This window comes from Equus quagga, chromosome 6 (assembly GCF_021613505.1).
Source record: "Equus quagga isolate Etosha38 chromosome 6, UCLA_HA_Equagga_1.0, whole genome shotgun sequence".
NCBI classification, from domain to species: Eukaryota; Metazoa; Chordata; class Mammalia; order Perissodactyla; family Equidae; genus Equus; species Equus quagga.
This window is the reverse complement of record NC_060272.1, coordinates 117,116,358-117,140,734: the sequence shown is the minus strand read 5'-3', so window position 1 is coordinate 117,140,734 and position 24,377 is coordinate 117,116,358. Positions and strand designations below refer to the sequence as shown.

At 37.0% G+C, this 24,377-nt stretch overlaps 1 protein-coding gene across 14 annotated transcripts in view; it reads left to right on the top strand.

The window, feature by feature from the left end:
- Positions 1–24,377, top strand: part of BNC2 (basonuclin 2) — a 423,941-nt gene that overhangs the window by 243,225 nt on the left and 156,339 nt on the right. Inside the window, exon 1 of one of the 14 annotated variants that reach the window (XM_046664180.1) lies at positions 21,726–21,769. The exons of the other annotated variants lie outside the window; for them this stretch is intronic. Within the exon in view, the coding sequence (XP_046520136.1) occupies positions 21,737–21,769 (33 nt within the window). The 5' untranslated portion in view covers positions 21,726–21,736. Of the gene's footprint in view, positions 1–21,725; positions 21,770–24,377 lie in introns of those variants that run through there. 14 annotated transcript variants of the gene reach the window in all.

Sequence of the window (24,377 nt, the reverse complement as noted above, 5' to 3'; positions counted from 1 at the left end):
GAGGCTCCAACTTCACTTCTCCTCAAGGATGCTGTTTCTTTCTCCGTAAGACTGAACTATGGATACCTTCCCTGTGCATCATAGCATCCAATATTTATCCCATTCTATTCTAAATTGTTTATTTTCTTACTTTGCAGGCTAAGTTTCTTGAGGATACTGTCTGTCTTACAGTATCTTTATCTGCAGTTCTTGGCACAGAGTAGGCACTCAGAGAATGTTAGTTGAACTCATGATTTCGTTTCTGAAACTTTTACTATAAAAGCTCTTTGAGCCCATGAATAGTGGCTCTGAAATGCCCCCTGGGGTACCAGTTTCTCCAGCCAATCAGAGTTAGCCAAGCCTTGTACCTCAAATAGCCTTTCATTCAAACAGCCTGTGTTGAACATCTTCTCCGGCTCAAAGTGGAATGCGCTGAACTTAACTACTACGCCGCAAGGCTGGCCCTAGAGTTTGATTTTCACCTCCTTCAGGTTCACAAGCTAGTGATGGATGGATTTGGAATACTAGAACCTCAGTTTTTTAGGTCTCCCCCCAGTCATTCTCTTTTTACCACACCAACTTATATATTTTTTTTTTTTTTAAAGATTTTATTATTTCCTTTTTCTCCCCAAAGCCCCCCGGTACATAGTTGTATATTCTTCGCTGTGGGTTCTTCTAGTTGTGGCATGTGGGACGCTGCCTCAGCGTGGTCTGATGAGCAGTGCCATGTCCGCGCCCAGGATTCGAACCAACGAAACACTGGGCCGCCTGCAGCGGAGTGCGCGAACTTAACCACTCGACCACGGGGCCAGCCCCACACCAACTTATATTTTAAGGGGTGAGGATATATATAAATGTATAAACTGTAGGTCTGGGAGCCATATATTGTTTATATCAGAAATACGTTTTCGTTGAATGTTTATTTTTTTGTAAGATAGGGATTAATACTCATAATAATAGTTTTCATTTACCATTTGCTATGTGTCTGGCACTGTGCAAGGCTCTTTAAAACAAGTGATCTCTAACATAGATAAAAACTGTGTAAATAATAGTATCATTCTCTTGTTACAAGTGAAGAATTGGGGGCTCAGAGAAAATCAGTAAGTTGCACAAGGTCACACAGTAAGTGGAGAGTACCCTTAAAGAATCTTTCTTGGGGCTGGCCTCACAACCGAGTGGTTAAAGTTCTGTGCACTCCGCTTTGGGGGCCCAGGTTTTTGGGCTTGGATCCCTGGCATGGACCTACTCCAGCTCATCACCCATGCTGTGGAGGCATCCCACATACAGAGTAGAGGAAGATTGGCACTGGATGTTAGCTCAGGGCTAATCTTCCTCACCAAAAAAAAGAAACAAGAAAAACTTGCTCTGTTCATGGAAAATGGAGGATAAGGGTAGATTAGTTAATCACAGGCTTCCCACTTTTCTCTCGCCTGCCTTCCCCTAGTGTGAATTAGTTGCCTCAAGTTTCCTGAAGTTTTGCTTGCTATAAACAGTGCTTTGTGGGCACTACTGGCAGTGTGGCTGCTAATCCCACTATGGGGCCTTTGGAAACCAGGGAGTATATAATGATAGTAGGGATAAGTTTGGGGGTCCAGGGACCCTGTCTGACTGGTTAAAAACTGTGCTTACACATTAACCTTTCGTGGGAGCCAAATTTCTTTTCCTTGTTTTCTGTTTTTTAAAAAGGTGTCAATTTTTGTTAATTTATAAATTAGATCAGTAGAGCTTGTGATTAGAGTATTAAGCAGTTTTCCATCTGGAAGTCTTAACTGCCTTGAAAGGGTAGGAAAACATTGCCTCCGATTTTAAGAAGTCTTAGAAAGAACATTGCTTGATATGGAAAGCATCCGTGTAACACATATGAGCACATCGCCCTATGCTGTGTTCAGGTAGAGTGGCTCATTTTTCTGTGTATTATTTTTAACAAGATTGATAAGGTCGGATAACCAAAAGCACTATTTTTTTTTTTTTGTCTTGAAAATGTATTCTGTAAGAAGATAATAAAATTGTTTATTCACCGCCAAGTATAACCTTTATCACAGCTCCCTGTGTTTAGACCTGAAGCACCTACCGAAGTTGAAATGGTCATGACCAAGTTTACAAGCGTGGACTGGGTCCTGTGTTTCTCTTAAATGGCGCCTCATAGATATGCCAGCTCCATTCCTCTGCGTTCCTTTATTGTCTCCATCTCTCCTTGTTTCCTCAATTTTTTCTTTCTCTGAGGTTTCACATTACTTTTATCCGAGTGAGTCCTCTTTTTAAAATCAAATATCTATTTCCCCCTCTAATTCATCCTTCTCAGTCTTTGCCAAAGTGATCTTTTTTCTTATTTTTACCCCTTAAAGTGAATCCCTTAAAAAAAAATTTTTTTCCTCCATTCTCTCAAACTTTTGTCCTCTACACAGTGCTTTATTCTGTACATATGTTCTAAATACACCTGTAAATCAGTTTGTAAGTAATCACCTCTCCTACATAGGATCCGAAACTTACTCATCTTTGGAGTTGTAAGCCTGTTCTTCCGTTCTATGAGTAGGTCTTATAAATGGCTGGTTTAAAAAGGATAGTTCTTGAAAGGTTGGACCAACTCCCTATTAAATTTCACTTAAGTATATCAATGTAGACTCTGCGTTCTGAAAACAGTAGTTTTCACGGCTCCCGTCTACCTTGGCACTAATATACTCCCATTCCATATTTTCCTAAATCCTCACTTTGAGTTCTTTCTCTGGCAATAAGAAAAGCTTTAATTCAGTCCATCTTAAGTGTTAAATAAGGAAAAAAAATCATGTAGCACTTGTTACTTCATGGCAGTCATGGGACATAAAGTTCAAACCCGTGAGGCAGTAAAACCTAGTGGTTTAGAGCCTGGAGAGTGGGCTACATTTGAGGCAGTTGGAAGTTAGTTTATATCTCTGTGCGTTGGTTTTCTTACCAGTAAAATCGAGATAAGGATAGTGTGATGCTCTCCTGATAGGGTAACTGTCAGGGTTAAATGAATTCTTCTGTGTAGTGTTTAGAACCGTGCTTGATATATGCAGTAAGTGCATAAGACGTGTTGACCAGTATTATTATATAATCTTCAGACAGGATATGAAATAGGCAAAGAAAATAAGAATATATTCTTCAAAGCACTGGGTCTTGAAGTGGGATCTTTCCTCTCTTCATTCTCCTTACGAATTTATTTTTAGAGAATTAGTTACTCCTTGTGTTGACACAGCCTCTTCAGTGTGATTTAAAGAAAGCAATGCAGTGATAACTGTGCTCTTTTTAAACTCATGGCTTCTTCTTTGACATGTATGAAAGGACATTATGTGACGTCTGTGTTGAAGGAGATGTGTCCGTTAAGAAAACTCATACTCTATTTTTATAATTCCCAAGAATGGGGGCATTTGTTTGGTACAGTAACCTTATTAAACTAAGAGGAATGTAAAAACAGACTGACACTCACAAGTCTTTTTGTCTTTTGATTTATGAGGTCGGTTTTTTTATTGAGTAAAGTCTACATAACAAAAAATTCATCGTTTAACGTGTATAATTCAGTGCTTTTAGTACAGTCACAGTGTTGTGCAATCATCGCCACTATCTTACAAGATCTTTTTAATTGAAAAGGATTTATTTAAAGAAAGTTTCATGAATTTTGCTTTGAATTCAAATTATGTCATGCAGCTTTTAAGAAATAAACATAGTAGTTTAGTGTTTCATAAAATTAAAAAGTGTTGGAATGTAGTGAATATTAATAGAGCATTACTTCTCTTTTATTAAATGTTTAAAAAAAATCTCCATGTAATTTAACCAAGGGAGTGAAGGATTTATACAATGAAAACTACAAGACTTTCTTGAAAGAAATTGACGATGACATAAAGAGATGGAAAGACATTCCATGCATATGGATTGGAAGAATAAACATAGTTAAAATGTCCATACTACCTAAAGCAATCTACAGATTCAATGCTATCCCAATCAGAATCCCAAGGACATTCTTTACAGAAATTGAACAAAGAATCCTGAAATTCATATGGGGCAACAAAAGACCGCGAATTGCTAAAGCAATCCTGAGCAAGAAAAACAAAGCCGGAGGAATCACAATCCCCGATTTCAAAACATACTACAAAGCTACAGTGATCAAAACAGCATGGTACTGGTACAAAAACAGGTCCACAGATCAATGGAACAGAATTGAAAGCCCAGAGATAAAACCACACATCTATGGACAGCTAATCTTCGACAAAGGAGCAGAGGGCCTACATTGGAGAAAAGAAAGTCTCTTCAACAAATGGTGCTGGGAAGACTGGACAGCCACATGCAAAAGATTGAAAATTGACCATTCTTTTTCACCACACACCAAAATAAACTCAAAATGGATCAAAGACCTAAAGATTAGGCCTGAAACAATAAGACTTCTAGAAGAGAATATAGGCAGTACACTCTTTGACATCAGTTTCAAAAGAATCTTTTCAGACACTATAACTCCTCAGTTGAGGGAAACAATAGAAAGAATAAACAAATGGGACTTCATCAGACTAAAGAGCTTCTTCAAGGCAAGGGAAAACAGGATTGAAACAAAAAAACAGCCCACTAATTGGGAAAAAATATTTACAAGCCACTTATCCGACAAAGGGTTAATCTCCATAATATACAAAGAACTCACACAGCTTAACAACAAAAAAAACAAACAACCCGATCAAAAAATGGGCAGAGGACATGAACAGACATTTCTCAAAAGAAGATATAAGTATGGCCAATAGACACATGAAAAGATGTTCATCATCGCTAATCATCAGGGCAATGCAAATCAAAACTACACTAAGATATCACCTTACCCCCGTTAGATTGGCAAAAACATCCAAAACCAAGAGCGACAAATGTTGGAGAGGTTGTGGAGAAAAAGGAACCCTCATACACTGTTGGTGGGAATGCAAACTGGTACAGCCACTATGGAAAACAGTATGGAGATTTCTCAAAAAGTTAAAAATAGAAATACCCTATGACCCAGCCATCCCATTACTGGGTATCTATCCTAAGAACCTGAAATCAGCAATCCCAAGAGTCCCTTGCACCCCTATGTTCATCGCAGCATTATTTACAATAGCCAAGACGTGGAACCAACCTACATGCCCAGAAACTGATGATTGGATAAAGAAGATATGGTATATATACACAATGGAATACTACTCAGCCGTAAAAAAGGACAAAATTGGCCCATTCGCATCAACATGGATGGACCTTGAGGGTATTATGTTAAGCGAAATAAGCCAGACAGAGAAAGACGAACTCTATATGACTCCACTCATAGGTGGAAGTTAACATATAGACAAGGAGAACTGATCGGTGGTTACCAGGGGAAAGGAGGGGTGGGGAGAGGGCACAAAGGGTGAAGTGGTGTACCCACAACATGACCAACAAAAATGTACAACTGAAATCTCACAAGGTTGTAATCTACCATAGTATTAATAAAAAAAAGATGTGAAAAAGAAAAAAAAAAAAACAAAAAAAATCTTCATGTACCTACACATTCAGAGAGAGAGAGAGACTGAAAGAGAGGTGTTCTGATTAATTAGTGCCTAGATATCTGCTTTACAATAATTATGTTTTTATTGAATAAGCAGGAAAATTGTTAGTGTTTTTAAAATCATGATAAAAAGAATTGACTGTCTTGCCAACGTCCAAATCAAACTCAAGATTTTTAATATTATTTATGTAAGATTCTATTTAGTATACAAACTCATAGAAAGTTTTACTTACTAGAGTTTATATGCCTTTATAGCTTTTTATATTTGATTAGAGCAAGGAAAAAAATTGACAATTTCTATGAAATTTTGAAACATGTTGAAACCAGAACTATGACAGAATATTCCACGTTAGATCTTTTATAAGGCCTGTAATTTGTAAGAGGGAGCTCGAGAGAAAGGTTTCTAAGAAAACCTAAACAGAAAAATTTTAAAGAAAATTTGTCTCTCTCAGAGCATTAATAAACTCAGCTGAGATTATGAGCAGGAACACTAACAGGAGATTTGAGATGTTGGCTGTGAAGGGCATCTAAAATGAAAATATTACTGGAAAACCTCATGTTATTGCCAGATGTCGTAGTCCTCCCATCCTTTTGTATCCTTTTGGTTCTGTCTAAACTGAAGCATCTTGGACCGAAAAGGACATTCTGATTGTTGACTGTCTCTATCACGAAAGCATTTGAGATCTGTTTATTGCTGATAAATGATGTTTATGTACATGGATGTTTAATGTTTCAAAATGATAATCTTCAACAGAGCAACTTTGCACATGGACAAAAGAGTGTGACTTTTTTGGGTGGAAAGTTAGGACACACCTGGTGGTTAAATGTTTAACAGGTATTTACATGGGTAGCATTTAATAAACCTGTTTGTTTTTAAATTCACATTTTAGAGAATGTGAAAATACTAATTTTAACTGATCACAAGTTTTCTTGTATAACATTAGCATTCTATCTGATGCTATGAGTGGAAGTAAATTTTGGTTTTAGCACTATAACAACACATGCCAGTGGATATAATGCTCGATTCGAGCCCCAGCCTTGACTTTGCAACAGAGCTGTGAACATTCCTGTTTGCAGTGCCCGACTTCATCCTTTTCTGGACCATGGAGTAGGACTGCTTTTGCTTCTTGATAGATTTAATCAAATCTATACTAGTTTGACATTTGGTGGCATAAAGGGTAACCATCAACATCTTTTCAAAACACAGAATGCTAGTCCAGAACAGTATTCCAGTGATGAAATGTCTTGTTCTTAGCAATTCCCAAAAGTTTCAGTGGATGGCTCATAGAATGCTCTTAATATACACAGTGAGATGGCCCCCTCTATTTCTAAAGTAGTCATCATTTTATTGGGTAATATTATGTATCATAATATTAAAGGAAGTGAAGGAGTAATGTAGTGGAGAGTAGATGAAATGAGGAATGGGCAGTATTAAATGATAAAAATCCCCCTCCCTGGGTGCAGTTAATACAGAAATGTTAAAATGTTCCCATCTGTCTAAGCCATCAGTTTCTGATGTAGTCCCTGGAGGAAGTGGCTGGAAAGTCATTTCCACCTAATGGGTTGTTAGGTTGCCTCTGTACAGTAAGTTTGGTGGTTGCAGCCCACTTCCTCCAAGACGGAGGGCTGTGTCTCTAAAACCCCATCACAACTGACACTAATTGGCATTGCTGTCGGCCCCGAGCTGTGAGAGCAGGCTGCGTGGGTGTAGGGTGGGGAGCACTGACGGGGCGTGTGGCAGTAAGGAAAGACTTTCTCTCAGATTTTGCTAGTGGACACACACACTTTGTTTTTCCTTTTCTGACCCGTTTCTGCAGTGTGTATCATCTTCAGTGTTGTCTTGGGGAAAAATTCGTTAAAATCCCCTTTACTGAGCACCATGTCATTGGAAGGTATCCTCACCTTTTGTAATGTTGGGGCTTCCAAAGGTTATCACTTACCTGTGAAAGTCTTTATTAAGTAATTCAATTATTAGTAGCAAATATAGGTCATAAACCACTCTTTACCTTCTAGTTTTATATCTCTACTAAACTAACATTTTTGGTTTTTTTTTTTAAGTAAGAAGCCAGAAGAGGGCATATCAGTCTTTCAAAAATCAGAGCCATTTGGCCCAGTTCACTTCCAATTACTGTAAATTAGGAGAAGAACCTGCTTTGTATTCATAAGGGTCTGGAGTGAAGGATTTAGTTGCTGCAGTCATTTTGGAATGACAAAAAAATGTGAAAGCAGATTAGCATCCTATCCTTAGAAAATTTTAAGGAAGCCAAAACTTGATTGCTGTGTATGGCTTCCATACTTTGGGGCTAATGGACAAGGGAAGGACCTGGGAAGGGAAGGGTGACATTGCTGAGCAGATATGTTGGAGAGACTGTCCTTGGCACTTTCCTCTATATTACCTTTTAAAATGTACAGATATACCCCAACTTCCATTTCTAGAGAACTGTGACCGCAGTCCCTCCCAGTGGTAGGCAAATTCTCTACTTTCTTAAATGCACATTGAAAAAGTGGTGCGTGGTGGCGGTAGGGAGGAAGGGAATTACTCAGGGAATTGATTAGTCCTATTAATCATTTATGTCTCTTCCCTGTATCCATTTAAAATGAAAACAGATAGCCATTTAGGTACCCAGACGCCAGCCCTCCCTAGCTTCCTCTTCCCCTCTCCATCAGGAGTCCATAGTGGGATCTCGCTTCAACAGTTGGCTTGGCCCACAGCTGCCTGTGAGAGGCTCTGCTTTCTAACGTTGGAAAGCCTCACGAGGCCTTCCTCAGGAAACTGCTTCCTTCCCTCACGATGTCCAAAGGGATGTGAAACAAGTTTGGGATTTCCCTTCACCCCCAAAGTCCTGCAGACAGAACATCTTCTTGCATTCGTGTCCATTTGTTTAGTTCTCAGCACGGTTCCATGCCTCTTACAAGCACCACAATAATATTACTAATTATAGGGCTGAGACTTGGGGGGCGGCACTTCCTCTCGGGCTTGTGCAAGTATACTTGAGGCTCTCATTCATTAATTCTGGAGTTTCGTCCTGGGCAGCTGTACTTCTGTAAAGAGCCACGGATCATTCTGACATATACCTGTTTTCTTTTATGTTGAATAGAGAAGGAGTTTTATTTTGCTTTGTTTTTTAAAGAAGTGGAGACATTTGGCCAATAGCAAAAGAAGATGAGATTGTGCTAAGACATTTTGTTTTCTCAGCACATTGATAAATCTCACCTTCAAGCAGACTCCCCTCATGCCGTCTAAGAGGTCTAAATAATGAAAGATTCACCAGCACTGCTTTCTGTGATTCCAAGTGAAAGCAAGAAGCAGTTCACGTTGGAGGCATTATGAGGACGAGTTTTACATTTCTCACCCCTGTTCTCGATGGGTTTTGTTTTCTCAGACAAAAAGGTAACATACCTGACAACTGTGTGCAAAGAGCCTCCAGTTTCTAACGCAGGTGTCATATCCTCACACACAGACAAGCAATAGTGGCTGATAAAACGCCACCACTTTATGCTACTTTCGGCACCAGGGGATTTTTCCTCCCCATTGTTAACTTTTCAAAATTTTTTCAAAATTTAACAAGTAGATTAAGTGGGGGCGGGGGATGGGGGAAGACATCTCTGTTTCGCTGAATTGATATACAGGATCTAAAATATTTTTTCTGGAGATAAACGTTGAAAACAATGTTTTGGCAACTAGAATATGGCTAGATAAGCAGATTTATGTAATCTAACCCTAAGATTTGTTAGTGTCTGATTAAGAGGTAAAAAGCTGAGGGGGCTGGGGCCCGGTGCTGTAGTGGTTAAGTTCACCTGCTTCGCTTCATCGGCCCAGGGTTTGTGGGTTCAGATCCTGGGTGTGGACCTACACATTGCTCATCAGGCCATGCTGTGGCAGCATCCCACATACAAAAAATACAGGGAGATTGGCACAGATGTTAGCTCAGGGCCAGTCTTCCTCACCAACAAAAAAAGAAGTAAAAAGCTGACTCTGTCCGTGGACTAGTAGTCTAAAAGAAAATAATACTGAACAAATACACACCCACTTAAAATTCCATCTCTCCTACTTTATTTACATCTGAGGCATACCATCTGGCAGCTATGCCTTGGTGTTAACTTGAACTAGGTAATATATTTTACAATTAAAATAATAGCCTCACATTTGCTGGATATGAACAAACATAAAATATTAAAATATGTTGACTGCCAGCTCTGTGGATATTCAGATAACATTTCAGTGAAATCACACTGAATTGTGCCTTCCTGATCTATTTATGGTCCGCTCAGATGGAACATTCTAATTGTCCAAATAGTGTAGGAAGCAGTTATCTTACAAAAACTGAGCTACTTTGCAGAAATGCAATGTGTGCTCTGGTTTGGTTTTTTTTTTGGACCGATGTCCAGTTGCACGATTAGCAGTATCTGTGGTCTACGGTCATCTATTTAGAGTCCCTCTTGGATTATTTAAAATACATAATGCAGACTAGGTATAGCTTTCTTATATATCAGGCTTCTGAATGTGGGTGAGTGATAGATGCAGTAAAACTTTGTTGGTTGCTCCTGTCTTTCTTTATATTCTTTGTAGACCACCAAAGCTCGTTTGTGTGTATTTGATCATCCAGTCATCCAAGAATATATTGATTTGTCTGACAGTACTCGTATTGAAGTGTATATGGAAATGCCCTCTAAATCATTGAAGAAAAGTTCCAATGTGTGAAATTGTTAAACATATCTTTGTGTCTTACCTGCTTTTCATGTGTTACTACCTATTAACCAGGATTCTGTCATAGTCCAACCATCTCATTCCTTTCCAGAACAGGAAAGCAGATTGGGAGGGTTTCATGTCCCTCAGAATACTTTTTACCTTTACTGAGAGACAAATGGAGGGACTCATTCCTTTGGAGAAGGTGTTAGAAGGGTGTGTGTGTTCTGTCATGAAGGGTGCTGTAGGTAGAGTTTCGTTCACAACCCTCCCTGTGCCTTGCAGCAAGGGAATCAGAATATTGAATTTCTACTTCTTTCCTTTTGACCCTAAGAAAGTTGTAAATCACTGTAGCACATGAGTTATGATTTAACCCTTCCAGTTACTTAAATATGATCAACATTATACTCACATCCCTGATCACTTTGCCTTCAAAATTCAGTTGGGAGGGAGCAGATGGGAGATTTGTGTATGTTTCACAACTTCTAGCACTGTCTTTTGAGTCATGGACTTAGCACATGAACGCATGAATGCTTTGTCTATGATGGACCATGTGCATGTCAAAGGTGCTACTCTGTAGTGTTCAGTTATGTTTGTATAGTGTGAGTGGATTTTACAGAGGCTAAAGTGTTCCATGTAGCTGTCCTTGAGGTATAGTTCTGTTAATTCATATTAGAACCACAACTTATTAGGTATTTTTAGTAACACTTGGATCAAGGAAGGAAAGGGGAGCTGTAAAAACTGACTTAAAGAATATTGAGAAATATCTATTTTGGTGTTAGACTTTTTCAAAGAATGGGAAGTGTGTCATTTCATTGCCGGACAGAAACAGTAGGTGTTGCCCAAGGGTATATATACATTGCCTCTGACAGAGCCAGTGGCTCGCTTTTGAACTATGAGGAGCCTGGCTTTCTTATTTTTGGTTTCAGACACGGCCTTTGGGAGCAGAGAAATGGTAATGGTAGACAAGAAGGAATTCTTAATGTAATGACAGGGAGTCCTAAGGTCAGAATGTTACTAGTAGTATTGCCTAGAACAAGAGCTAGGCATGTGTCCTTAGAATAAGTTACTTTTTTCTAGTGTATCTAAAATGTGTCTTCTCTGTAGTGGTGAGAGGATTCTGCCACAGCCAAGCCTACTGAGAATGGTTACCTCTTGTCACCCTCTTATCTGAAGTTGGATGACCAGAGAAGGATCTCTGTACAGCAGTCTGCATATTTTGGTAGTCTGTGCTGTATGTTTTAGGTTTTATAGGAATTTTAGTTTCCGTTTTCAGATAGATATTCCTGGAATTTGTAGATAGCTACTCAGTCACAGATATTTTAGCAACATCATTTATTTTTTTTTTAATTCACAAAATATTACAAAAGTTATATCCACTTAAAAGCTTTCTCTGCTTTCATTTTTTTTCCCCCTCAGTATGCCAATACTTAGAAACATGAGTTTGATGTAAATTATATATTGATAGCCTCTTAGCATTCTATCAGATTTCAATTTCTTAGAAAGTTGTTATGGAACCAAAAATTGACAGACAAATGTAAAATGTCTATCAAGTGATATGAATAGTAACAGAGATTCACTTCATTTCTGTCACCTGTCTGTGCTACTGTTGTTAATATTACAGTATATAGTCCTTGTTCTCTGCAGGTATGTACACAGGGTCTTTTTGTTAAGGGGCATGTCTGCCTATACTGAGAGACAAGTTATTGGTTTGAACTCCTTAATTATTTAATGAAGAAATTTCATGAGATCTCAAAATATAGATTTAAATCCTAAACTTTAGGAGACAAAGTAAGAAGACTAGACATGGAATGAAAGAATATCATCTTTATGTGATAGATAAATTATGATATTCAAAATCACATCTAGCTTTGTGCACAAAGGAATGGATTTATTCTTACACTAAGATTATGGGGAAAATGACATAAAAGCACATGCTGATAAAGCTTGTGCCTTCTGGTGTGTAAATCAAATATCTAAATATGTGTCTATTTGTGTCCATAGACAGAGTTAAGGACAGTTTTCCATGAAATAATGCATTCCTTTAGAATTGCTGTAGATTTTCATAATTTTTAAAAGATTCCTATTGTAACCTACATCAAAAGGGCAGCCAGGGTTTTTTGTGTCTGACTATACATATGCATTATAAAAAAGTGAGTCTACTGTAATTACCAGTTTGCAGAGCGAATTCCTGCAGGGTTTGTACTCTCCCCATTAGTAAAAGAGATAAGTTGAAATGTATTAAAATTTCACTGTACAACTGGGAGTTTTTGTTCACAGTAAATGTGTTAATGTTTCTTCATTGCTTGACTGTTTGTGTTTAAATTTAGGCAGCGTGCCCAACAGGGACAAAATTATAGGATAAAGCTATGTATAAAAGAAAATCCTTCAGAGAGCACCAATAAGGCTCTTTTTAAAAATAAGCAGTTACATATAATAGTACATGGCTGTAGCCACAGAGAAAAGTTTTATCTGTCTATTTCAGAATTACTGGAGTTTTTCTTTCCCTTGTGTAAAAGTTAAGAGGACCGAGCTTATGTCAATAGCTAATACACTTTGATGTAAGAGCATTTATTATTTTATTCAGCATTACTCCCGTAAAAAAAAAAAAAAGAAAAGATTCCTTCTTGTTGTCCCCATGATGAAGAGAGGCTAATAGCATTTGAGAGAGAGGTTTAGGATCACATTTTCTTCCCTAGTAAAGGAATTCTTTCTTGTTACAAATTCTAATTACAGCCTTTTACATTTTTGGAGCATTTTTCTCTGCTTTTCTTCATTGCTGTGAACTTAGTACACAATTATTCACACAGATAGGCTTACATTAAAAAAAAATTAATCTGCCACCACTCTCACCTACTGTGGATATGTAATGAAATTCACAAATACAGGAAAAGGCTCCTATTTCTCTGCAGTCTACAGTGGGCAGACGTTGCAGTCATCTGTGAACACTGGCCATATAAGCTTCAGCCAGCCTGGGAACTGACCCTCTCCTCTCTCTCTTAAATGTTGAAAACGTATTGTAGTTCTTACTATTTACCTTTTGTAGTTTCCTTTGCCTGATTTTCCATACATGAAAATGAAAGAGTTTGCCAGTATCCATATGCTGTCCCAAATGTCTGCGCACGCCTCACACAGCAGACCCACAATACAAACCGTGTAAGGAAGCAAAAATAAAATACGAATCTTCCTTTCTGAATGTTGCTATCCTAGAAATAGTGTTTGGTAAATATACTTAGTGATAGTGTATGTCGGTATGTGGAGCCATATCAAAGACACAGAGAGAGAGATTATGAATGCATATGTTTGTGTATTTCATTTCTCTGGATCCATCCAGTCAAGCACCCATAGGATAATGTGAGAAGCCCCCTGGATATTTCCTGTGGTATATTAGTTTTCTGTCAGAAAATGAGTTTTTTCCCTTACACTAGGTTGATTCACCAAAAAGAGAGAGAGAGATCTAATTCTTACTTCCTTCTCCACACTGTTCTTGAAAAAGTAAATTTTTAACTGATAGACCTTGAAGTTCTTCAGAGCTATTACTTTCTTTTGGCTAATTCGTAGAAAGGCACCATATGAAAATTGGATTTTTGATCTGATGGAGTGATTCTTGAGTTCTTATGACCCATTTATAGTCTATCAAGTAAATCCTTCTTAGTTCACGGATTATTGACCCAATGGACCATATTAGCTGCTTCGAAGCTGTTATAGCCCATTATGTTGATTCAGCTGACACACATGTGAACCCAGTCCACATGCCCAAGATGACATTAACATTGTTCTGGAAGACTCCCTTTTTCTTCCACAACCCTTTCTATTTATTTCTTAATTTTCAAGAGTTAGCTCAGAGTTCCTAACAGCCATCACGTTGGTCTCTCCGTTTGCTCAGTGATGTTGAAGCGTTTGTTAGCAGTGGGATAGTCTGTTCTTGCTGTCTTTCTCTATAAATATATGTCTCTCTTTGTCTCTTAAACCAACTAATCCTTAAAAGAAAAAAGAGAATAATGTTTTTTCAACACTCTAGGGCACATTTTCCTCTCAGATGCTATAGATGCCATAGAAATTTGTGGGATTTCTCGGAGCATCTGAATGCAGCCCTTTGAATTTCAGAAAACCACCTTTTAGAAGAAATGATAACGTTGTATTTGTGTTTTTAAAAAATGTATTACCTGAGAGATTTCACTTGAAAAATTCCAGTGACTCTAGCCAGCGGTAAAATCAAGATGTGCCTTTAGTGATTTATATGTCACGCTAATGAAGCCAGTCCAGGTCCCAGCACAGACCCTGGGGAATCTATGACCTAACATAAATAACGTATAAGAGGGCATGTAGACTGTTCATCATATCATTATTATTATTTGTAATAGATATGATTCCTGAGGTGATGTCTGCTCGTGGGCAAAGAAACATATTCTTTCGTAATCAGGCATAATTATGAGGCACAGTTACATGCACAATGGAAAGTATTAAAACGTTTCTTGAGATATGCTACTAATGGGCAATCCCAAGAAGTAAGATCATGTAAAATAAACTAGGTGTCCTTGGGAATACCTTGTCTCACTCTTTCAGATTTTTTGGCTTTCCTAATATAACCGTTTAAAGACTTCATAGAAAGCTGTTCAGAGTTGCTTTCTCTGTATAAAATGTACCGCTTTGTAGACAATCCTAGTGTAAATTAACTGCTTACTTAGCAATTTTCCTTAGCTTTTCAAGTTTAAACCGTTACACACTCCTTTCCCTTTGTGTGCAGTTTTGTCCACATCTCCTAGTCGGTCTTAGACTCCTATTGGAACTGAAAAAATGTCTGAGGAAATCTCGCTGTGGAAGAGGGTAGCTAGGGGGATTATTCAGCTCCTTGCCTCTCATGTGCAGGCAGAGTGCAAAGAGCCCTGGATTACTAGATGTGGCCATTTAAGGACATCTCAGAGCCTCATTTTCTGCTGTTTGAAAAATCTCTAATTTGGGGGATTTTGATGATTAAATACGAGAATATATTTGAAGTATTATGCAAGCTTCATAGCGTTGTACAAACGTGGGATATTAGTCTCACAAAGGCTCCCCTCACTTGGTCTGAGTAATCAGAGTTGTCGTTTGAAATGATGCATTCTAAAATGCAACAGCCGTCTCCCTTGTTGCTTCACTGGGCTAAATTCTTTTCACAAACCTAGAGGAGTAAATTTAGTTAAAAGGTCACCCACCTTATGCTCTCGCTTGGTAAATGGATTGATTACGTACTATGTTCTGGCATTTGAAATAATGTGGCTGGCTCCTTTTATAGAGGATAAAGATTTAGAGGGAAGCTTTCCTTAAAGGAGTCCTTCCTCGGCTGTCTGGGAAGGAGCGGCGTCATGGACTTAAGATGATGTCTTAGTCACCATCTTAAGTTTGGACTTTGGACAAGTCTTGGGTTGCTCCTGTGTCTGTCTGCGTGGTCTCCAAAGTACAGGATCATCATGCGAACTGTTCTTCTAAGGACTGAAGCTGCTTCTGAATACCAGAATTTAGGGCTTTATCTTGTCTTCCTTCTTGCCTAATGAGGAGTATTTCTTTGTAAAGTGCTGAAAGGTTTATAAATCTTCTTGCATCTCATTATAAATCCCTTCCTTATTAATGTCTTCCCTATCATATTATATTAGTAATTGTTTTCATGAATGCCACAGAGAAATGTAATCACATTACCACCTTTCAAATTGCATTAGTGAAAATGAATAAAATGTATATCAATGGAATACAAAATTGCTGATTCAACATTAAAGTGAAATGAGATGAGCATTACTTAGTATTCTTATGATATCAGAGGTGCTTTGGCTTCTTACATGAAGTTATGTATTCTGGTAAATGTAGACAGAGTTTAGTTAAAATGTGGTTATTTTTTACTGTTTGCTAACCCCTTATTTTCAATTAGATGATAGATATGTTCATAGAAAGAGTATTTCCTTTCTAGTTATGTTATCACAACTGTCTAGGTAGTCTGTAAAATTTGTAAGCATACAGGCAATAAATGGAATATCTTAATTGTTAACTGTTAGGTAAGAAAATAAAATGTTTCTGCCCAAATTGAAATGCCTTTTCATTTCCTGTTTCTCTAATATTACTAATTGCCTAACAAAATAGCTTGTATTACCATAGGCCTAATTTAATTGGGAGGAAAAAAACATAACACATGCACTCCAAAGCCTGCATATGCTTTGATGCCATGGAAGCAAGGGTATTTTCCTTATATAATTGGCTATATCCCGCTGTTGATTTTTACTCTGAACTCCTAAATTATTTAAATGGGGTCTTCCTCATGTCAATTGATAGTAGGTTGTGGTCGTAAGGTAATGACTGCAGATGCTCATTGGATCCATGTCTGTGAAAATTTATGTGCTTATGTGCATGTCCCTTTCTCCCTGTTTGTATTTATATATTCGTACATAGTCATAGAAACATTTCACACTCTTATCTAAACATCTACTCAGAAGTTTATGGCTTTTACTCTTTGTCCCCTCCCCATAAATCATATTCATTTCTTGACTTTTCTTGATGTAATTTTTTCATCACAGTAAATTGAGAAATGTTTTCACTGGTATACGTGACAGATTCACCATTGTTAATTTTTAGCACTTTCTCTTAGAGATTTTTTAGTATCTTGATATTAGTATGCTGAGCATTATAACCTAGAGTCTCTCCTTCCCACCTCCAATTTGTTAAAGGATGTACTGGATTTTCCTGACAAAAACAATGGCAATGGATTTAAAAAAAATAACTGTCAGTTTTTAAATGGATATATCAGTTTTTGGTATTTTCAAAGGAGAAGCAATTTTCAAATTTAAGCAGCGGTGAAATTCTTTTGTTCATTCGCCTTCTATTTGCTCATTTAGCATTTGTATGTTGAAGACCAACTAGGTTAAAGAAGGATGTTACACTACAGTGAGTCTTTTTGATGGAATAATATCTTAGGAATGAAATGACTTAACACCACTAAAAGAAACTAGATGATGCAGTGGGTTTTGCTCTCCCCTCTTTTGAGTAGCTTTATTGAGAAACAGATCACATACCATGCATTCTACCCATTTAAATGGTACAGTTCAGTGGATTTTTAGTATGTTCACAGTTAGGTGCAACCATCATCACAGGCTTTTGGGGAACATTTTCATCACCTCGAAAAGAAACCCTTTAGCTACCCATACAAGCCCAAAGCAACCTCTAACTACTTTCTATCTTTATAGATTTCTATGTTCTGAATGTTTCATGTGAATGAAATCATATAATATATGGTCTTTTGTGACTGGCTTCTTTTATTTAGCATAATTTTTCAGGTTTCACCCATGTTGTAGTATGTATCAATAATTCATTCCTTTTTATGGCCAAGTAATATTCCATTATATGGATACACCATATTTTGTTTATCTAGTCACCATTTGATGGAGGGATTGGACGTTTTAAGAGAATCTCAAAATAAGGATTTAAATCTTTTGATTTTTAACAGTAAATGGTATTCAAATGCCACCTTTTCCCAGTGAATCAGTCATTTTGGATGTGTAGATGTATTTTCTTGGTGAGTAATTTTATTCTCATAGTGTTCTGTTGAAATTTGACCATCTTTGAATTGCCCAGCTCTTCATCTTGACCATGTTGTCCACTGTTTACATCAATGGCATCTGGCCCTTGTGGTGCGTTTGGATTGACCGTGTCTTTTCGAATCTTCTGACTCAACCACAGGATCTAATTCTTGAAAAGACATCAAGAAAATTCAGAGCACATTGGTACAACAAAATGATCATTTTTATGAGGCTGCTATTTCTTCATATGACATTAAAAACAATTAGACAAATTTTAAGGAATCTTTCATTGAAGGGTTAATTAATTTTTCGATTCCCAATTTATCTTACCACCAAATAAGATTTATACTTTTGCTAAAATCTCCCATTGTGTGAATTTTTGAGTGGGTTTTGTTAAGCAGACAGAATAACATCATTGCTTCTCATTTACTGTTATTATTGTCATGAATAGTGACATTTCCATTGCAGTTTAACACTCTCTGGGCCCTTAACTTTTGCAGTACATGTTATAGTCACTGCTAATCACTTCTTGTGAACTCTAAACATTACCCATTCAAACTCAGATTTATATGTTCCTTTATATAAATACGGAAAACATACCCTCCTTACCTACAACTATAGATTTATATTAATAGTCTCATGGTCAGAGTTAGATAGGACCTATTAGGTTCTTATAAAACTTCTTTGTAGAATATTTAAAACTGTGGGTCTTTTGATCAATGCTTTACTTCTGTACATCTCCCATCTTCCTGTCTTGTTTTGATACCGAATTGCAAAATCCTGCAGCACAACAGCTGGATATACCTCTTGTGAGTTTTGTAATCAAGCAAATGTAAATTTCTCATGCAGTTCACGTTGATCCTAAGTAAGCTCAGAAGTTGTCCACTATGCAAAAAATGAAATTTCTTTGCTCAAGCTTCATTGCTAAGTTCTCCTCCAAAGGCAATGTTATATAGATTTTCCAAGTCTTAGCTTAAAACTCAAAGTACTTCTTCGGGAGGTTGTTTCTTTTCAGTTAGTTTTATGTGTCAGCCTTGTGAAAGTGGAAGGGAAAAAACTGTTCTGAAAATTTTACAGGGAGCTCTTTCCTGACTTAATCACCATTACTGTTGTGTGAGTTCCTTAGAATTTTTGTGGAAGTGCTTGAAGTGCTGTCTTAGGTTCTTATCCACAAGATGTGTAAATGTGTGTGAAGTCCTGTTAATCTCTGTGGATCTCTTGGGTCATGTACAAGATCACTCTCTTCATGCATAATGCGTAGTGGCTGTTCCTTTGTAATCACTGCAGTGTTTTCTGTGACAATTCTGGAATAATTAGTTTCCAGATTTATTACAGATTATTTTTATTTTTTTTAGAGATAGAAGTCTTTGAAGGACAATTTTCCTACCCAGTAAAAAGATTCATTTGACCTTTGCCACCATGCATACCTTTCCTTCTGGGGCTTTTATGTTTAGAAATGAACAATAAATAAAAATGGTGAATCTTGCTACTGATATTCATTAATTTATATACCTAGATTGTCCTGCCTAAGTTTACAGTAGAAACTGGTGGAACAGAATGGATGCTATATTAATAATTAGCTTTTTCTATAATTTAGCTTCAGTGTAGTGATGTACTTAACTATTAAACATTTAAAAATGATTCAAATAAAATTTCATAATCCAAGTTGTAAATCTTGGTATCCTCCCTAGAAATGAACAAGGAGAAAGTGGATTTAGGGATTTTTAGTTATATATGGGAGATTTGGCCAGGGTTAATAATCACTTGAAGGGAGCTCCCTGCAAAGTTTTTTTGTGGAAAGACAAAACCCAGAACTGAAATTGGTTTTATTTTTAGAGGGTTTTTTTTTCATTCTCCTTCTGTGATTGCTTCTTCAGAACATGTGTTTTATGTTTCTATTTGCCTTATGGTTTTATATTGCCTTTTGTTATTTTGTGTCGGGTAACTTGTGTAAGTTTTCCAAACACGGAAGAGCTAATAAGAGATTTATTAATTAGCCTTGTGTCTAGTTCTTTTGTGAGGTACACTGAATAGTAGCTGAAGCAACAATCTTTGCTTTCTTGAGAAACGTCATTTGGTGAGAAGACTAATGTTCAGTTCACATATACGTATGTGCAGTTCGAGCCAGCTAGGAGTATATTAAAGCTAAAGAGGCTTCAGTTTTAGTGATAACAGAATCTATTATTTGAATAGGGCTTTGGAACTCATCCAGGATACTTTAAAATGCCCTCTTATTTAATATTCAAGTATAAAAGTGTTATTGACCAAACCTTGATTAAGTATTTTTATACTAAATTGGCCTACTTCATGTATTTTAAATATGCTTTTGAACGTGAGTATTTATAATTTACTGGTTTTAACTTTATGTTTTCTTCCTTTTTCTAGAAGTAATAGAAATAAATGGATTAATAATTGGGAAATCCACCCTATCATTTAAGAACTATGTAACACCCATATAAACATTTCTGAACCTCAGTATTAGAAATAGTAAGCCCTGTGGTGCCCACCTTAGAGGATTGTATTATGAATAATATGGCATCATGTATGTCAAAGTGTTCATTTATTCATTAACACTAAATATGTGTTAAGCATTTTACAAGGCATTGGAAAAACTTAATACAGTGGGAAGAAACGTAAGAAAAAAATAATTCAAATATAATATTTGGAAAGTTTTTTGAGGTCATACACAGTTCCCCATGCTTTATATTCATTGTTTCATTTAAGTCGTTTGACACTCTAGTGGTGTTATTGTTACCATCATTGTACAGATGAAGAGAGAGGCTCAGAGGATCCTGTTTCTTCAAGTGCCTTTTGAGTACCTATTACATTGTAAGCCCAACAGACATGCTGTGCCCTCAAGGGAAAGATGAACCTTAATCAGATAATCACACAGATGTGTATATTTAATACTATATTTATCTATAATCAATTATAGATAAATTATAGGTAAATACAATATTGGTAACTGTGATAAGTGCTGTGACAGCAAGATCCCTGGTGAAACAGAAGACCGGTGGGTAACTTGCCTTGATTAGGAGATGAGGGCATCTGCCCTGGGGAATGGAAGCAGTATTTGAGTTGCAATCTGACGGATGTGCAGGAGTTTGTAGTACCCAGTCGGGGCTGGATGGCAGGCAGGTAGGGAGGCTCTGCCCCATGACTGCCTAGCTGTGAATGGGATTGTAACTGCAGATTCTCAGCCAGAGGGATTGAGAGCTTACACAGACCTACATCTGGTTCCTGTGACTTGACTAGTTGCGTGGCTTTAGGTAAGATACTTAATAGTCTCTACCTTAGTTTCCTTGTTTGCAAAATAAAGGTAATAATAGTACCAGCCTCATGATATTTTCTGAGGATTAAGAGAGCTAATATTTGTAAAGTTTTTAGCACAGTATGTGGAAAATCGCAAATACCCAGTAAATCTAGTTATTGTTAATAGTAACAGGTAATAATTTACTGTTAATAGATAAATAAAAAATGCTACCTTTGGTAGAAGCAAAGACAGAGGAATAAAAAGGGAGAGATGGTGCTTCTCAAACCTGTTTAAGGGATTGCTTCTGTCCTTAGGATCTCTAAACTACTTGCCCACAAACTGTGTCCAGTCTTTGAGCATGGGGACCCTGCCATCCATTTCCTGCCTCTTAACACAGCGCTAGGCTCCAAAGTGATGGTTTTTGCATAGTGATGTTATTTGAAGCTATAGGAGGGGTTGAAGTTGCCAAATTAAAGAACGAAGAGCCTGACCGTGGGAAACACCTGTATTTATTTACAGTGGAGAGTGAGTGAGAAGTTGCTGCCAGAAAAACTAGGATAGTTGGTCTCTACAGCCCTGGAATGAAGGCGAGTTAGTGATGCAAGCTGCATCGAGGTTGAGAGGACAAGGAGACTAGAAAAAGGGGCCAGATGTGATGAGAACATTCCTCTTGGAGAAAAGCAGTTTTAGGAACATGTGGGGCAGAATCTAGATTGCAAAATTAAAATGTAGGTGGTGGTAAGGAAGTAGAAGCAGTAGGTACTGGGTGCATGGATTTTTCTTGCAAGAAATCCGTGGTAAAGGTAAGCAGAAGGAATAATTACTTTTAATAAGTGCAGGCTTAAGAAAATTTGTATTATTGTTCGTGGGGAGTTAGGAAAACTGGTCATGTAAGGATGGAGGAAAGAGTTACAGGGAGCTCTGGATGAGTTGGGGTCCTGCAGCGTGGTGGGGTTGCTAGCTTGATGTGCATTAAGGATCCCAGCGTAGACAAGTGGGAACAATCTGACTAAACTGTCTGCTGTTTTCCTGGTGTCCCCTTTCTGCCCCTTCATCATCATCTCTGGCTTTTTCTGTAGGTCAGAGTGCCCAGCATTGAGTGGATAGCCCCTCATACATCAGCTGAATGAAGGAAAAAATGAGTGTGCTCACAAAAATGAACGTTTATCCATTTCTTCTCTTCCTAACTGTCTCCTTGTAAAGCATGTACATTTTTGAGGCTTAACTGGCTTTGATAGTTTTATGATAATTTAGTTTTTTAAAGTGTGGGTGAGTTGGCAAGTGATCACATTGGTTCTATTTTGTTGTGAATAAATAGTATGTCAAAGTTGTATGCTGTTTCAAAAATGTTATTTAGAATAAAACTTCCTTTGAAGCCACAATAGTCTCTTACTCAAAATATTTATTTAGACCATATTGTTTAAATATATATAATTCCCTTAAGGAACCATTGTAGTCTATATAAATCTGAATTTAAAACAAATAGACCTTCTGGAATTCATAGCAGCACAAAATGGATATTCCAGTTCTTAAGTGTTTATATATAAAAGGAGTTGAGGTGTTCCAATGTTTATATGTTTAGGTACAAAAAGAGTAGAATTCATAAAAAAGGATGATGATCTGAAAATTTGAATTCCCAAATGTGCCAGATGTATAAAAGTTATTTAGGAAGAGAAAATATTTGAATCATAAACTAGTTCAGAGTAAAGTGAACGAATGATTCAACCAGTGAATAAATAAATATACATAAAAACAGAGCAAATTTACAGTCTGAATTTCTTCTGGTCCTGAATATAGCTATAATTAAAGTTGACAAAAGTGTGCTATAAACGTGAGGCAAAATCAGGCTATTTTCATAAAATAATTAAATATTATCAAATTAATGATTTAAAAAGTCTTTTGTGCCAGAGTTAACATATAGTCCTTGAGAGACCATCTCTTTTTATTGGTCATCTCTTAATTTCAGTAAAGTAGAATTTTTGCTTTTTTGTTTTTTTTAGTATTTATGAAAGCTTTTATTATCACACTTCAGATAGTATGAATATTTTAATGTCAACGTGGTTGCCGTATCTGAATTTGTAATTGGATAGTTTGTAAAGTGCCTTGTTTTTAGTAGAAACTTTGCCCTCTAAACTGTTTTGGTGTTTTCTGAGCATAGTACAATCAAGTTGCGAGTTTATTAACTAATGAACGTGTTATTTAAAGACTTATATCTAACCTGGGATGATCTGATCTGTTGCTCAGTCAGTAAATTATTGAAGTTGAAATAAGAAATTTGGGAAGAAATATTTCCCCTTATAACCTACAAATACATATATTATTCTTATGTAGTCAGCATTTCCTCTGGTGTCTTTATTTCTTATTACTGATTCCTTTAATCATTAATACATACAGCAGAGTTTTACAACCTACCTAATATCTAGTTGGACTGTTGACATTGGAAGAGAGACCCTGAAATATCAGGCGGGTTATACAATTGAGTATTTCTCTAGTGGTAATAGAGGAGCAAATTAGGGATGGAGCTGAAGTAGGAAAGGAATCCACAGTGAGGACTCTAATCGGAAACGGAATAGGGACCTGTGGATTTAATGTTCGTTCACGAAAGAGAAATATTTTAAACTTGACTGATCCAAAGCATAGGGCACAGTAAAAGCCTGTTCAGTCTTATTCTCTGTAAATGGAATTTTGCCCAACCATGTTAACAATATCTAAAATACCGTCTGTTACAAATGAGACAGTTTATATAAAAATCCAAATGGTTCCAGGAATATGAGCATCTGGAGCGCTGTGAGCGAGCGTAGCTCTCAGGCGTGGAATGGCAGTTGCAGGTAGCCCCCAGGCCTCCCCCTCCACCCACCCTTCCCCACATCAGTAGTCATTGATGGGGACTAAAGCTGTAGAGAGATCTTTTCCTGGCAGTTCAGGTAGTTACGGTAGATTGTTAATCTGTGAATGATCGGACTAAATCCCCTTCAGTGTTCAGAATTTCCATGCAAATTAGAAGTAAATGTATGAGATAAATTTATTAACTATAGTCTAGGAGCATAGGTCAGGTTTAGCACAATTCTTAAGCATAGGTTTTTATCCATAAAAAGTTACACTTCATTTATGCTGATTTCCTATGGATTCGCTTTATAATATAAACTGGTGAGACAGTTTTTTAAAGTACTTGTAAAGAAACGAAAGATTTTTGAGTGTGTTTTCCAGTTTTTTAAGATACGGTTGGATTGTTCCAGATATAAAATGTTCACATAAATGGGTTTTCCTATTCTACATCTGATCTAAAAACAAATTTAAACTCATTTTCTTATATCATCGTTAAAATGAAAGGAAGGTTGTTTTGTATTTTTGAAAATACGAACGAAAATAGAATTAATAAATCAAGGGGGAAAAAACCAAGGAATTGGGAAG